Source organism: Orcinus orca, chromosome 15 (genome assembly GCF_937001465.1).
Source record: "Orcinus orca chromosome 15, mOrcOrc1.1, whole genome shotgun sequence".
NCBI lineage: Eukaryota > Metazoa > Chordata > Mammalia > Artiodactyla > Delphinidae > Orcinus > Orcinus orca.
In genome coordinates this window covers 23732440-23748715 of record NC_064573.1, presented here as the reverse complement: position 1 = coordinate 23748715, position 16276 = coordinate 23732440, and the positions used below count along the sequence as shown (strand labels likewise).

Below are 16276 nucleotides of genomic sequence, written 5' to 3'. Positions count from 1 at the left end.
TTTTTTTCAGTACTACTCAGGCAGTTCTCAAAGGGTCATTTTTTATCTGACTGATTTGGGACACTATAAACTATATTTGAGGAGAATGTTTTCTGTGATAAAGAAGAAATCTATTCAATGGAGATGGCTCCAGAAATAAAATTTCCATAAATCTTGGTAAAGATTTAATTATTTGGTTTACCAGTTATTCAGTAGAGAGATTAATTCAACCTTTGCCCATCTTTTTAATCCACTCCTTCCCTTCCTCTATCTCCCCGGGTGTTAATGCCACCACCAAAGATGTGCCGAGATAAAGCCTAATTTTATGTGAGTTAAAATGTCAAAATTAACAACTATGAAATAGTTTACAAATTTCAAATCATTCATATTTTGCCAATCCCCTATTAACAAAATTGGTTTAAAAATTTTTCTCTACCCCAAAATGCTGTTATTGAAATTATAGTACAATAGCATAAGAAATAATCTTTAAAAATTTTAATGGTTCCAACCTTGAGATCTGATCCAAACGTAGTTCCAAAACGAATATTTCTGACATAGAAGGGAGCCTGGCTCATGCTTTCAGTTCCTCCACACAAGACAATTTCAGAGTCTTTAACACAAATTTCCTATTTAAAAACAAATGAATGACAACAATGGAACCTTTTATTGTGATAGAAGTATGACTTAAAAGTATGTATTAAGCAGTAAACCAATAGTAAAGCTAATAAGCAACATACCCTCGCTTAACAGTAAAACTTCCCCATTACAGTGTCTCAAAGGGAAATATTTGTAAAGTAATTGCAAAGCAAATGCTAAAATATCCATTCCCAAGATACAAGGAGAAAAAAAAAAACGAACAGACTTCAATCATTTGTGCAGAAGTAACAAATCCTACCTACATTTTGACAAGGAATGGTAATTCTTAACTCAATACAAATATTGAAAATTAGCATAGATATTAATGTCTGATATAAATGTACAGATTGCCAGCAGATAATAAAGAATAAATCCTTTAAAAAGGCAAAAGTAAAATTTACCCTATTAATGGATGAATCTGAAGGAGACCACAGATTTATAAGAACTAGGTTAACCTAGAGGACTCATAAAGAGGAACCTGTTTCATTCTTCCAAATTTTTCTACTATTTGCATTTCTCAGAAAAACAGCAAAGAACAACCCTCCAGGAGAGAGACCTTCAAGATGGCAGAGGAGTAAGACGTGGAGATCACCTTCCTCCCCAGAAATACATCAAAAATACATCTACATGTGGAACAGCTCCTACACAACACCTACAGAATGCTGGCAGAAGACCTCAGACTTTCCAAAAGGCAAGAAAATCCTGACGTACCTGGGTAGGGCAAAAGAAAAAAGAAAAAACAGAGCCAAAAGAATAAGGATGGGACCTGCACCACGGGGAGGGAGCTGTGAAGAAGGAAAAGTTTCCACACACTCTAGAAGCCCCTTTGCAGGCAGAGACTGCGGGTGGCGGAGTGGGGGAAGCTTTGGAGCCACGGAGGACAGTGCAGCAACAGAGGTACGGAGGGCAAAGAGGAGAGAGTCCCGCACAGAGGATCGGTGCCGATTGGCACTCACCAGCCTGAGAGGCTTGTCTGCTCACCCGCCGGAGCGGGCAGGGCTGGGAGCTGAGGCTCAGGCTTCGGTCGGAGCGCTGGGAGAGGACTGGGGTTGGCGGCGTGAACACAGCCTTAAGGGGCTAGTGCACCACGGCTAGCCCGGCGGGAGTCTGGGAAAAAGTCTGGAACTGCCTAAGACAGAAGATACCATTGTTTCAGGGTGTGCGAGCAGAGGGGATTCCTTCCCCATGTGCCCACAGAAGGCAGAGCACTGCCTAAGCGAGCTCCAGAGAAGGGCATGAGCCACGGCTATCAGCTCAGATCCCAGAGACGGACATGAACTGTGAACGCTGCTGCCGCTGCCACCAAGAATCCTGTGTGCAAGCACAAGTCACTACTCACACCCCCCCCCCAGGAGCCTGTGCAGCACGCCACTGACAGGGTCCTGAGATCCAGGGACAACTTCCCCAGGAGAACATACAGCGTGCCTCAGGCTGTTACAATGTCATGCCAGACTCTGCTGCCATGGGCTCGCCTGGCATTCCAATTATGACTACCATACCCCTTCCTCTCCCCGGCCTGAGTGAGCAAGAGAGCCCTAATTAGCTGCTGCTTTAACCCCGCCCCCGTCTGGGCGGGGAACAGATGCCTGAGGGTGACCTACATGCAGAGGTGGGGCCAAAACCAAAGCTGAACCCCAGGAGCTGTGCGAACAAAGAAGAGAAAGGGAAATCTCTCCCAGCAGCCTCAGGAGCAGCAGATTAAATCTCCACAATCAACTTGATGAACCTGCATCTGTGAAATACCTGAATAGACAACAGATGTTCCCAAAACTGAGGCAGTGGACTTTGGGAGCAACTATAGACTTGGGGTTTACTTTCTGCAACTGATTTATTTCTGATTTTTATGTTTATCTTAGTTTAGCTTTTAGTGCTTGTTATCATTGGTGGATTTGTTTATTGGTTTGGTTGCTCTCTTCTTTTTTTTTTTAATTTTTAAAAATTTTTATTTGTTTATATATATATATATTTTTTTTTCCTTCCCTTTTTTTCCTTCCTTTTCTTCTGAGCCGTGTGGCTGGCAGGGACTCAGTGCTCTGGCCAGGTGTCAGGCCTGAGCCTCTGAGGTGGGAGAGCTGAGTCCAGGACATTGGACCACCAGAGACCTCCCAGTCCCACATGATATCAATCAGCAAGAGTTCTCCCAGAGATCTCCATCTCAACACTAAGACCCAGCTCCATCCAATGGTCAGCAAGCTCCAGTGCTGGATGCTCCATGCTAAACAACTAGCAAGACAGGAACACAACCTCACCCATTAGCAGAAAGGCTGCCTAAAGTCATACTAAGTTCACAGACACCCCAAAACACACCACCAGATGTGGCCCTGCCCACCAGAGAGACAAGATCCAGCCCCACCCACCAGAACACAGGCATCAGTCCCTTCCACCAGGAAGCCTACACAAACCACTGAACCAACCTCACCCAATGGGGAGAGACACCAAAAACAATGGGAACTATGAACCTGCAGCCTGAAATAAGGAGACCGCAAACACAGTTAAACAAAATGAGAAAACAGAGAAATATGCAGCAGATGAAGAAGCAAGGTAAAAGCCCACCAGACCAAACAAATGAAGAGGAAATAGGCAGTCTACCTGAAAAAGAATTCAGAGTAATGATAGTAAAGATGATCCAAAATCTTGGAAATACAATGGAGAAAATACAAGAAACATTTAACAAGGATGTAGAAGAACTAAAGAGCAAATGAAAAATGATGACCAACACAATAAATGAAATTTAAAATTCTCTAGAAGGAATCAATAGCAGAATAACTGAGGCAGAAGAATGGATAAGGGACCAGGAAGATAAAATGGTGGAAATAACTGCCTCAGGGCAGAATAAACAAAAAAGAATGAAAGGAATTGAGGACAGTCTCAGAGACCTCTGGGACAACATTAAAAGCACCAACATTTGAGTTATAGGGGTCCCAGAAGAAGAATAGAAAAATAAAGCGTCTGAGAAAATACTTGAAGAGATTATAGTTGAAAGCTTCCCTAACATGGGAAAGGAAATAGTCAATCAAGTAGAGGAAGCACAGAGAGTCCCATACAGGATAAATCCAAGGAGAAACATGCCAAGACACTATTCAATCAAGGTGTCAAAAATTAAATACAAAGAAAAAATATTAAAAGTAGCAAGGGAAAAGCAACAAATAACATAAAACAGAATTCCCATAAGGTTAACAGCTGATCTTTCAGCATAAACTCTGTAAACCAGAAGGGAGTGGCAGGACATACTTAAAGTGATGAAAGGGAAAAACCTACAATCAAGAGTACTCTACCCAGCAAGGATCTCATTCAGATTCGATGGAGAAATTAAAACCTTTACAGATAAGCAAAAGTTAAGAGAATTCAGCACCATCAAACCAGCTTTAAAACAAATGCTAAAGTAATTTCTCTAGGCAGGAAACATAAGAGAAGGAAAAGACCTACAAAACAAATCCAAAACAAGAAAGTGGTAATAGGAACATACATATCGATAATTACCTTAAATGTAAATGGATTAAAAGCTCCAACCAAAAGACAGAGACTGGCTGAATGGATACAAAAACAAGACCCGTATATATGTTGTCTACAAGAGACCCACTTCAGACCTAGGGACACATACAGACTGAAAGTGAGGGGATGGAAAAAGATACTCCATGCAAATGGAAGTCAGAAGAAAGCTGGAGTAGCAATACTCATACCAGACAAAATAGACTGTAAATTAAAGGCTATTACAAGAGACAAAGAAGGACACTACATAATGATCAAGGGATCAATCCAAGAAGAAGATATAACAATTGTAAATATTTATGCACCCAACATTGGAGCATCTCAAGGCAAATGCTAACAACCATAAAATGGGAAATCAACAGTAACACAAAAATAGTAGGGGACTTTAACACCCCACTTTCACCAATCATCCAAAATGAAAATAAATAAGGAAACACAAGCTTTAAATGACACATTAGACCAGATGGACTTAATTGATACTTAGGACATTCCTTCCAAAATCAACAGAATACACTTTCTTCTCAAGTGCTCATGGAACATTCTCCAGGATAGATCATATCTTGGGTCACAAATTAATCCTCAGTAAATTTAAGAAAACTGAAATAGTCTCAAGTATCTTTTCCGACCACAATGCTATACTAGATACCAACTACAGGAAAAAAACTGTAAAAAATACAAACACATGGAGGCTAAACAATACACTACTAAATAACCAAGATATCACTGAAGAAATCAAAGAGGAAATCAAAAAATACCTAGAAACAAATGACAATGAAAACATGATGACCCAAAACCTATGGGATGCAGCAAAAGCAGTTCTAAGAGGGAAGTTTATAGCAATACAATCCTACCTCAAGAAACAAGGAGAGGGCTTCCCTGGTGGCGCAGTGATTGAGAGTCCACCTGCCGATGTAGGGGACACGGGTTCGTGGCCCGGTCCAGGAAGATCCCACATGCTACAGAGCGGCTGGGCCCATGAGCCATGGTCACTGGGCCTGCGCGTCCGGAGCCTGTGCTCCACAACGGCAGAGGCCACAACAGTGAGAGGCCTGCGTACCGCAAAAAAAAAAAAAAAAAAGAAACAAGGAGAGTTTCAAATAAACAACCTAACCTTACACCTAAAGCAATTAGAGAAAGCAGAACAAAGCAGAACCCAAAGTTTTTTGTTCCTCAAACCAAAGAAGGAAAGAAATCATAAAGACCAGATCAGAAATTAATGAAAAAGACATGAAGGAAACAATAGTAAAGATCAATAAAACTAAAAGTTGGTTCTTTGAGAAGATAAACAAAATTGATAAACCATTAGCCAGACTCATCAAGAAAAAATGGGAGAGGACTCAGATCAACAAAATTAGAAATGAAAAAGGAGAAGTAACGACTGACACTGCAGAAATACAAAAGATCATGAGAGACTGCTACAAGCAACTACTGTATGTCACTTAAATGGACAACCTGGAAGAAATGGACACATTCTTAGAAATGCACAACCTCCCGAAACTGAACCAGGAAGAAATAGAAAATATGAACAGACCAATCACAAGCACTGAAATTGAAACTGTGATTAAAAATCTTCCAACAAACAAAAGCCCAGGATCAGATGGCTTCACAGGCGAATTCTATCAAACATTTAGAGAAGGGCTTCCCTGGTGGCGCAGTGGTTGGGAGTCCGCCTGCCGATGCAGGGGACGCGGGTTCGTGCCCCGGTCCGGGAAGATCCCGCATGCTGTGAAGCGGCTGGGCCCGTGAGCCGTGGCCGCTGGGCCTGCACGTCCGGAGCCTGTGCTCCACAACGGGAGAGGCCACAACAGTGAGAGGCCCGCGTACCGCAAAAAAAAAAAAAAAACATTTAGAGAAGAGCTAACCCCTATCCTTCTCAAACTCTTCCAAAATATAGCAGAGGGAGGAACACTCCCAAACTCATTCTATGAGGCCACCATCACCCTGATACCAAACCCAGATAAAGATATCACAAAGAGAGAAAACTACAGGCCAATATCACTGATGAACATAGATGCAAAAATCCTGAACAAAATACTAGCAAACAGAATCCAACAGCACATTAAAAGGATCATACACCATGATCAAGTAGGGTTTATCCCAGGAATGCAAGATTCTTCAATATATGCAAATCAATCAATGTGATACACCATATTAACAAACTGAAGGCAAAAACCATATGATCATCTCAATCGATGCAGAGAAAGCTTTTGACAAAATTCAACACCGATTTATGATAAAAACCATGCAGAAAGTAGGCAGAGGGAACTTTCCTCAACATAATAAAGGCCACATATGACAAACCCACAGCCAACATCGTCCTCAATGGTGAAAAACTGAAACCATTCCCACTAAGATCAGGAACAAGACAAGGTTGCCCACTCTCACCACTGTAATTCAACATAGTTTGGGAAGTTTTAGCCACAGCAATCAGAGAAGAAAAAGAAATAAAAGGAATCCAAATTGGAAAAGAAGAAGTAAAGCTGTCACTGTTTGCAGATGACATGATACTATATATAGAGAATCCTAAAGATGCTACCAGAAAACTACTAGAGCTAATCAATGAATTTGGTAAAGTGGCAGGATACAAAATTAATGCACAAAAATCTCTTGCATTCCTATACACTAATGATGAAAAATCTGAAAGTGAAATTAAGAAAACACTCCCATTTACCACTGCAACAAAAAGAATAAAATATCTAGGAATAAACCTACCTAAGGAGACAAAAGACCTGTATGCAGAAAATTATAAGACACTGATGAAAGAAATTAAAGATGATACAAATAGATGGAGAGATATACCATGTTTTTGGATTGGAAGAATCAACATTGTGAAAATGACTCTACTACCTAAAGCAATCTACAGATTTAATGCAATCCCTATCAAACTACCACTGGCATTTTTCACAGAACTGGAACACAAAATTTCAGAATTTGTATGGAAACACAAAAGACCCCGAATAGCCAAAGCACTCTTGAGAATGAAAAATGGAGCTGGAGGAATCAGGCTCCCTGACTTCAGACTATACTACAAAGCTATAGTAATCAAGACAGTACGGTACTGGCACAAAAACAGAAAATATAGATCAATGGAACAGGATAGAAAGCCCAGAGATAAAGCCATACACATATGGTCACCTTATCTTTGACAAAGGAGGCAGAAATGTACAGTGGAGAAAGGACAGCCTATTCAATAAGTGGTGCTGGGAAAACTGGACAGGTACATGTAAAAGTATGAAATTAGAACACTCCCTAACATCATACACAAAAATAAACTCAAAGTGGATTAAAGACCTAAATGTAAGGCCAGACACTATCAAACTCTTAGAGGAAAACATAGGCAGAACACTCTATGACATACATCACAGCAAGATCCTTTCTGACCCACCTCCTAGAGAAATGGAAATAAAAACAAAAATAAACAAATGGGACCTAATGACACTTCAAAGCTTTTGCACAGCAAAGGAAACCATAAACAAGACCAAAAGACAACCCGCACAATGGAAGAAAATATTTGCAAATGAAGCAACTGACAAAGGATTAATCTCCAAAATTTACAAGTAGCTCATGCAGCTCAATATCAAAAAAACAAACAACTCAATCCAAAAATGGGCTGAAGACCTAAATAGACATTTCTCCAAAGAAGATATACAGACTGCCAACAAACACATGAAAGAATGCTCAACATCATTAATCATTAGGAAATGCAAATCAAAACTACAATGAGATATCATTTCACACTGGTCAGAATGGCCATCATCAAAAAATCTAGAAACAGTAAATGCTCGAGAGGGTGTGGAGAAAAGGGAACACTCTTGCACTGTTGGTGGGAATGTAAATGGATACAGCCACTATGGAGAACAGTATGGAGGTTCCTTAAAAAACTAAAAATAGAACTACCATACGATTCAGCAATCGCACTACTGGGAATATACCCTGAGAAAACCATAATTCAAAAAGAGTCATGTACCAAAATATTCATTGCAGCTCTATTTACAGTAGCCAGGACATGAAAGCAACCTAAGTGTCCATCAACAGATGAATGGATAAAGAAGATGTGGCACATATATACAATGGAATATTACTCAGCCATAAAAAGAAACGAAATTGAGTTATTTGTAGTGAGGTGGATGGACCTAGAGTCTGTCATACAGAGTGAAGTCAGTAAGAGAAAAACAAATACCGTATTCTAACACATATATATGGAATCTAAGAAAAAAAAAAAAAGGAAGGTCATGAAGAACCTAGGGGCAAGACAGGAATAAAGACACAGACCTACTAGAGAATGGACTTGAGGATATGGGGAGGGGGAAGGGTAAGCTGTGACAAAGTGAGAGAGTGGCATGGACATATATACACTACCAAACTTAAAATAGATAGCTAGTGGGAAGCAGCTGCATAGCACAGGGATATCAGCTCGGTGCTTTGTGACCATCTAGAGGGGTGGGAGGGAGGGAGACACAAGGGGGAAGAGATATGGTAACATATGTATATGTATAACTGATTCACTTTGTTATGAAGCAGAAACTAACACACCATTGTAAAGCAATTATACTCCAATAAAGAGGTTTAAATAAATAAATAAATAAATTACTATCTTGAATACACCCATTTTGTAAAGCAAAATGGACTCCAACCCAAGAATGTGAATATAAAATATTTTGTCCCATTGTAGTAATGAAAATCACGTAAGGTCTCAAAATTTATAGCTGTGATAAAATATAGACAGTAGCAAAGGAAAACTCTGTCTGATCTGTAATAATGTCAACCTCATTTAAGGAAGGATATAGTTATCAATATATAAGCACCACTTTCATTCTCTATTATGCCAATCTCTTTTCTTATATACTTTTTCCCTCTCTTGTCTTACCAGTCCTGCAATCACATAGATGATAATTGGCCAAGCAATTCATCTTTGCTATAAGCTTGGTGAAAAAGCAAAACATATGAGCTAAGTACGCTAAAGAAAGGGTAAAATTGATAGCAACAAAAGCCTAAAAACATGATTTCCTTGGTGGAAAGTTGTTCAAAGTCAATTTCACACAAATTTTCTTTCCAACCACAAAGGATTCAAGAGTAATAATCATTATTAGTGTTGTTGTTTCCCAATATTTAGTAAGACAGTGTATAAAATCTAAGTGCCTTGAAGAAACCACCAGAAATTTAAGACTTAAGGGCTCAGGAACAATAGTATTAAAAGAAGTCAGAGCAATATTCTTCTTAGAGTCATACTTTAATATGAATATAACATTAATGATGAAACTGCATTTAGCCTAGTCCCTTAGAAAATTTAGTAATAACAATATTCCTGTGTTTTAAAGGGAAGAATTTAGTAGTGTTAGGCAGAGGAGTAAAATCTTACCTTGAGGTTACAGAAACATTTAATCATCTTGATTCTCTCCTACTCCGCTATAATATATATTACATTAATTAGATTTATATTCCTATCTATTTTTGAAAATGCGATTTTTAAGACATTTTCCACATTTTGTTATATCAAAACAAGCAGACCATTCATTTATATGGATTCAGAATAGGACAAGCCTAGTTATCATCCATAGCATTATGTTACTATATTTGACAATGATTGAAGCTTGTGTATGTAGTATGCCTATACCTGTAATAAAAGTAGATTAGATTAATTTGTTCCTAATTCAAATTTGATTCCATCTGAACAAAATTCCAAGTCATATGGCTCAGAACAAAGTCTATATTTGACTTCCACAATTTAAAAATACATTGACAAAATGAAAAGGAGTTGAGGAAATCCCCAACTGTATATTTAGACCTAGTTCATTTTCACCAAGATCAAGATGTTATTTTCCAGACCGAGTTAAAGAATGAGTTTTCACCAGGGTCCAGCTAATATTTATTTTCTCTAAGGACTAAAAGAGAAAAAATTGGAACCTGATTCATGATGATTCAGATTAGAAAAAACAGAAAATGTTTTGAAATTTCAGTTATTAACTATCGCAATGAATATTATTGAGGCTGTGAATTTCCTTTCCATATGTTAAGATTGGCCTCCTTCTATCATCCGTGTGGGATAACATATGCAGCTTTAGCTGCCAAAAGCTGTGCAGTGAAAATAGCTACATTTAACATTGTGGTGTGATAATACACACTATAGTTGAGGATTCTGCATGGACCTTTGCTTTTTTGTTAATAAAGTAGATTCAAATTTTATTTTTAGTGTGAAATAATTAGAGAGATTTATGGAGTCATCTATCCTAGTCAGTTTGTTCTCTTTATTATATAATGGGTTAAAAAAAAGTTTAATCTTTAAAAAAAATCCTCTAAGAATTCAACATTTGCATGCATCTCGTTGTGGTGATCTGTAGCTTTTGTGTACCCGGCTGTCTATGGTTACAATTTAAAAAAAAAAAAAAAAAAAGCAGTATACAGATGAACCTGAACCATAAATTATTTAACATATTGTAAAGTTTGTAAATGTATGTTTTAGGAATGTTCTGTATAAGTTCTCAAAGAAAATCAAAGGTGAACTCATATAACTAGTTTTTGTACATTTACACGAAAAATAGCACGTTACACATTGCAGCTTATCAATCACTTGTCTGCAGTTACACTCAACATGCTCCTGGATATTTCATTGCACTGGTTGTACATGTAATTGCTGTTATTTTTACAACAGCCATGCAGCACCCCAGAGGCTGAATTCAGGAAATGAAATTGAAGCTTATTGAAATTTGAGGATAATAATATAAATTATAATATATAATATATATATATATATATATATAAAATAATATAAAGAAACAAGAAAATAAGTTGATTTTGCCCCTTATAAATGAACAAAATTGATTAGTAAATGAGCCAAGTTGTCCTTCAATTCTGTATCAAATGTCCAGTGAAAGTTCTGATTACTAAAATCTATGCAATTAAAATATTATAAACCCCTTGTTACATGGGTACACTATCAAAACATTTACCTCAATGTTATTTCAACAATAAGCATAATTAACAATGTTATAGCTCTGAGGTTTTACATAGACATTAAAAATGCCTATAACAAAAATTAAAAAAAAACAAGGACTTTTTCAGTACCAATAATTAACCAAGTTTTTGCAAGTTAAAGATAAATGTACAATTTTAAATTAAATGGCAAACTAATATGGCTACTGATTCTCTTCCTCAAAGCTTAACCTGAGAGAGGTTCTAGAAACAAGAGAGGTTTATGAATCTTGTAACCTAACAGAAAAACTTTGATAACACAGTTATAAAATGAGTGTAAGTGTGTTCCGATAAAACTTCATTTATGGACACTTGCATTTAAATTTCATATAATTTTCATGTGTCATAAAATACTATTCTTCACTTAATTTTTTAACTATTTAAAAATGTAAAAAATATTCTTAGCTTGTAGGCTGTAGAAGAACAAGCAGCAGGCAAGATTTGCCAATGGGCTGTAGTTTGCTCATCCCTAAGCCAAAAGGAAAAAGACCGGGTCTAAGGAGTCTTCCAAAAGTCATCAGGAATGACTGAGGAAGAAAGAATTAGAAAAAAGTTGAGATATGAAGTAAAAAATTATGTAATCTAAGTACCCAATTATTTATTTAAATATATATCTAAAATTCACACAGTGACCTTCCCTAGAGGTAGGAATTTAGGGTACTTTTATTTTTTTTCTTCTCTATTTTTCTAAAATCCCCATAATGAACATGTTATGTTTTTATTATTAGAAAATAAATCACTTTAAATCCGGAGGGAAAAAAGAAAAACAAAAAATCCTCCAAGAGCCTGATGTTTAAAATGATTGCTAGGAAAATCAGGGTCACTACCTGATATATTGTTACAGAAATAAATTAACCTGAAAGTGATTTATTCATTACAAAGTTTTATCTTTTATTTTGTAATAACATGAAGACTTTGACAACTTAGATTTTACTATATCCCTTTTCCTTATGCTCAAGGGAACAAATGTATTTGCCCAACTATCCCTTGAAGAGATTATGCTAGTTTGTACTTCTACCAACAGTATCATTCAGTTCCTTTGTAATAAAATACATTTCTTATCATCCTCTAAATTCTCCAGCTCCCTTCCTCATCTTAGAGTCTTTATTCAGTGTTTCAAACTGCCTTGCCCGGCACTCTCACAGACCTGGGTTCAGATTCTTCCCCTATAACTTAGTAACCTTAATGCCTTTAATAATCAGTTTCCTTGCCTGTAAAATGGGAATAATAGTTCTTGCCTCATAGGACAGTTGTGAAGATTAAATGAGATATTGAATGTAAATCTATGTGCACAGTGTCTGGCACATAGGAAGCACTCAATAAGAATGACAGTCATGACTAGCTTTTTAAAAATTGTGATAAAATACACATAACATAAAATTTACCATTCTAACCAATTTTAAATATACAGGTCATTAAGTACATTCACACTGTTATGCAACCAACCACCATCCATCTCCAGAAGTCTTTTTCAATTTCCAAACTGAAACCCCACACCCACTAAACGCTAACTCCCCATTCTCTCTTCCCCACCAGCGCCAACAATCCCCATTCTACTTTCTGTCGCTATGAATCTGACCACTTGAGGGACCTCATATAAGTGGACTCATACAGTATTTGTCCTTTTGTGACTGGCTTATTCCATTTAGCATAATGTTTTCAAGGTTCATTACTAGCTTTCAAGAAACTATTTTCTATGAATATTTTTCCAAGAAAAATTAAATATTGACCTCTCCTAATAAGTACTATAAAATTAAAAACCTACAGTGTTATATTGAAGTGAGGCATTTCCTCTAATAACTATTAATATTTTCAGAGAATTAAATGTTACCTATACCTGACATCCATTCACAATGGACTGGAAACCGGAGCCACAGAGCCTATTAACAGTGACAGCTGGGGTCTCTTTTGGGATTCCCACACGCAAACCAACATGTCTTGCCAAGTATATAGCATCTGAAGAAGTCTGGAACAGAGGGAAAGAAAAAGAATTTCCTCTATATATCTAGGAATTAAGAAGAAGGACACAATATAGTAAAATGTTTACAATTTTTCAAAAATTATAAATTATACGGCTCTAAGGTAGGACACAATGCATACAGGTACAGCATATTTTATATAATACGTGTTAATGATTTGAATAAAAACTGTAATTCGGCCAACTCGATTTTAAACAAAGTATGAGAAATCCTTATATTAAAATCTCAGTAGAACACAGAATTTCATAACAATTACAACTGTTTAAAAATGGAATACGCCATCTCGAAGTAGTATGTTCTTTGACAGAGGAAGCATTAGAGGCTATGGTTCTCAACCTTGGCTGCACAGTGGAATAACCGAGGAAGCTTTATTAACACAGTGATGCTCAAGCTCCTAACCAAACCAATTAAACCAGAAAGGCTGGAGGTGGCCACAGGCATCAGTAGTTACTTTTAATAGCACCCAGGTGATTGTAATGTGTAACCAAGGCTGAGGCTGGCTGACCTAGGAAGGGGAAAGATGAACAATGGTCAGGAGAATAAGAGGTGGGACTAGACTACTGCTTCCCAAACTTTAAAATGCATACTGGGGCATCTTGTTAAAATGTAGGTTCTCAGTAAATAGGTCTAGGACTACCTGAGATTCTGCATTTCTAACCACTGCCCTGGTGAGGCCAATGTTGCTGGTCCAAGGACCACACACTTTGAGTAAGAAGGGATGAAACAACTTTTTTTTCTTTTTAACAATAACAACAGCTTCTATTGTAGAGAAAGCTAAAGCAAATTTGATAAAATGTAAAGTTACAAGAATAGTACAATGAACACCCTAAAGTTACCTTGATGGACCAATTCTTTACGTTTTATCAAATTTGCTTTAGCTCTCTCTACAACAAAGGTACATTAGTGCCTTTAACACCAAGAACCTTAACACCTCTCAAAATAGGCAGGACATAAATATATAAGTTCAAAGTATAGTCGATTCTTATTATGTGTAGATTATATACTTGCAAATTCACCTACTTGCTAAAATTTATTTGTAACCCCCAAAATCAATACTTGCAGCACTTTTGTGGTCATTTGCAGACATGTGCAGAGTGGAGAAAAATTTTAGCTGCCTGATAGGCATGTTCCTAGCTAAGGATGAACAAGGGGACACTCTGCCTTCTTGCTTCAGCTCTCATCCTAGAAATAGTGATCTTCCTGCAGTCTGTTTAGTTTTATGCATTTTTGTGCTTCTTGTGGGTGATTTTACTGTTTAAAATGGCCCCCAAGTATATAATGCTGAAGTCCTTGCTCTCCAGTATCCCTAAGTGCAAGAAGGCAGTGACGTGCCTCACAGAGAAAATATGTGTTAGATAAACTTCATTCAGGCATGAGTGATAGTGCTGTTGGCTGTGAGTGTAATGCTAATGAATCAACAATATATATTAAATACAGTGTCCTTAAATAGAAACATATATAAAACAAGGTTATGTACTGATCAGTTAACAAAAATGTCGTGACCGGAGGCTCACAGGAACCTCACCCTGTCGTTTCCCCCGGGAGCAGTGGTTCAATAGTTGCTAATTCGGTGTACACGGCAACTATATAAAACATAACTACTGTGATAACGAGAATTGACTACCATGAACAGTTGTGTGCCAATAAATTAGATAATTTAGGTAAAGAGGGCAAGTGCCTAGAAAGACACAAACTACTGAACCCAACTCAAAAAAAATAAACAATATGAATAGACCTATAACAAGTGAAGACTGAATTAATTAGTAATCAAAACACTACTCACCAAAAAAGCCCAGACTGGCTTCATTACTGAATTCTACCAAACATTTAAAGAAGCATTAATACCAATTATTCACAAACTCTTCCTAAAAAATAGAAAAGGATCACTTCCCAACTCATCATGAAGCCAGAATTATCCTGATATCAAAACCAGACAAAGACATCACAAAAAAGTACAGATTAATATCTCTTATGAATATGGATATAAAAATCTCCAACAAAATACTAGCAAACAGAATTCAGCAATGTACAAAAAGAATTATATGCCATGACCAGTGTAAGGGTCATCCAGAAATGTAAGGTTGTTTCATCACCTGAAAGTCAATTAATATATCACGTTGTATCAACAGAATAAAAAACAAAAATCATACGATCATCTCAATTGACATAGAAAAAGCACTTGACAAAATCCAACACCTTTTCATGATAAAAACATTCAATAACCTAGGAAAAGAAGAGAACTTCCTCAACCTGATAAAGGGCATCTAGAAAAACCCATATAATCATACTTAATGGTGAAAGACTGGATGCTTTCCCCACAATATCAGGAACAAGACAGGGATATCCATTTTTTGTCTCTTTCATTCAACATCAGAGGTTCTAGACAGAGCAATTAGGTAAGAAAAATAAATACATAAATAAAAGAAATCCAGATTGGAAAGAAAGAAACATAACTATTTCTACTCTCAGATGACATAATGTTATATATAAAAAATCCTAAGTAATCAACTAGAAAACGATTAGAAGTAATAAATGAGTTCAAGGTTTCAGGATATAAAATTAATATATAGAAATCAATTGCATTTCTTTTTTTGAAAAATCAGCTGCATTTCTATACACTTGCAATGAACAATCTGAAAATGAAATAAGAAAACAACTCCATTCACAATAGCATCTAAAAGAATAAAATACTTAAGAATAAATTTAACAAAAGAAGTGCAAAACATATTCTGACAACTCTAAGACATTGTTGAAAAAATTAAAGAGGATTTATACAAGTGAAAAAACATGCCATGTTCATGGCAATATTCCTTCAATTGACCTACAGATTCAAAACAATCTCTATCAGAATCTTAGCTGACTTATTTGTAGAAATGGGTAAACAGATTCTAAAATTATCAAACTGCAGGAGACCCAGAATAGCCAAAACAACTTTGAAATGAATAACTAAGTAGGAGGACTCACATTTCTTGATTTCAAAACTTACAAAGAAGCAATGATGATCAAGACAGTGTGGAACTGACATAAAAAGGATAGACATATAGATCAGTGGAAGAGAACTGGGAGTCCAAAAATAAAATCATGTGTCTATGGTCAACTGATTTTCCATAACAGTGCCAAGACCATTCAATGGGAGAAAGAATAGTCTTTTCAACAAATAGTGCTAGAACAACTGGATAGCCACATGCAGAAGAATGAATTTGGACCTGTACCTCAAAACATAT

At 36.8% G+C, this 16276-nt stretch overlaps 1 protein-coding gene across 4 annotated transcripts in view; it reads right to left on the bottom strand.

Moving 5' to 3' along the window:
• ACAA2 (acetyl-CoA acyltransferase 2) overlaps nucleotides 1-16276 on the bottom strand; it is a 46125-nt gene that overhangs the window by 20192 nt on the left and 9657 nt on the right. For 2 of the 4 annotated variants that reach the window (XM_049697890.1, XM_049697891.1), the window contains exons 3-4: nucleotides 12911-13078; nucleotides 489-605 (exon numbers count right to left, since the gene is read on the bottom strand). In XM_049697890.1, coding sequence (XP_049553847.1) covers nucleotides 489-605; nucleotides 12911-13078 — 285 coding nt within the window. The remainder of the gene's footprint in view (nucleotides 1-488; nucleotides 606-12910; nucleotides 13079-16276) is intronic. The other 2 variants (XM_004266085.4, XM_033421393.2) reach the window with 2 other exon arrangements.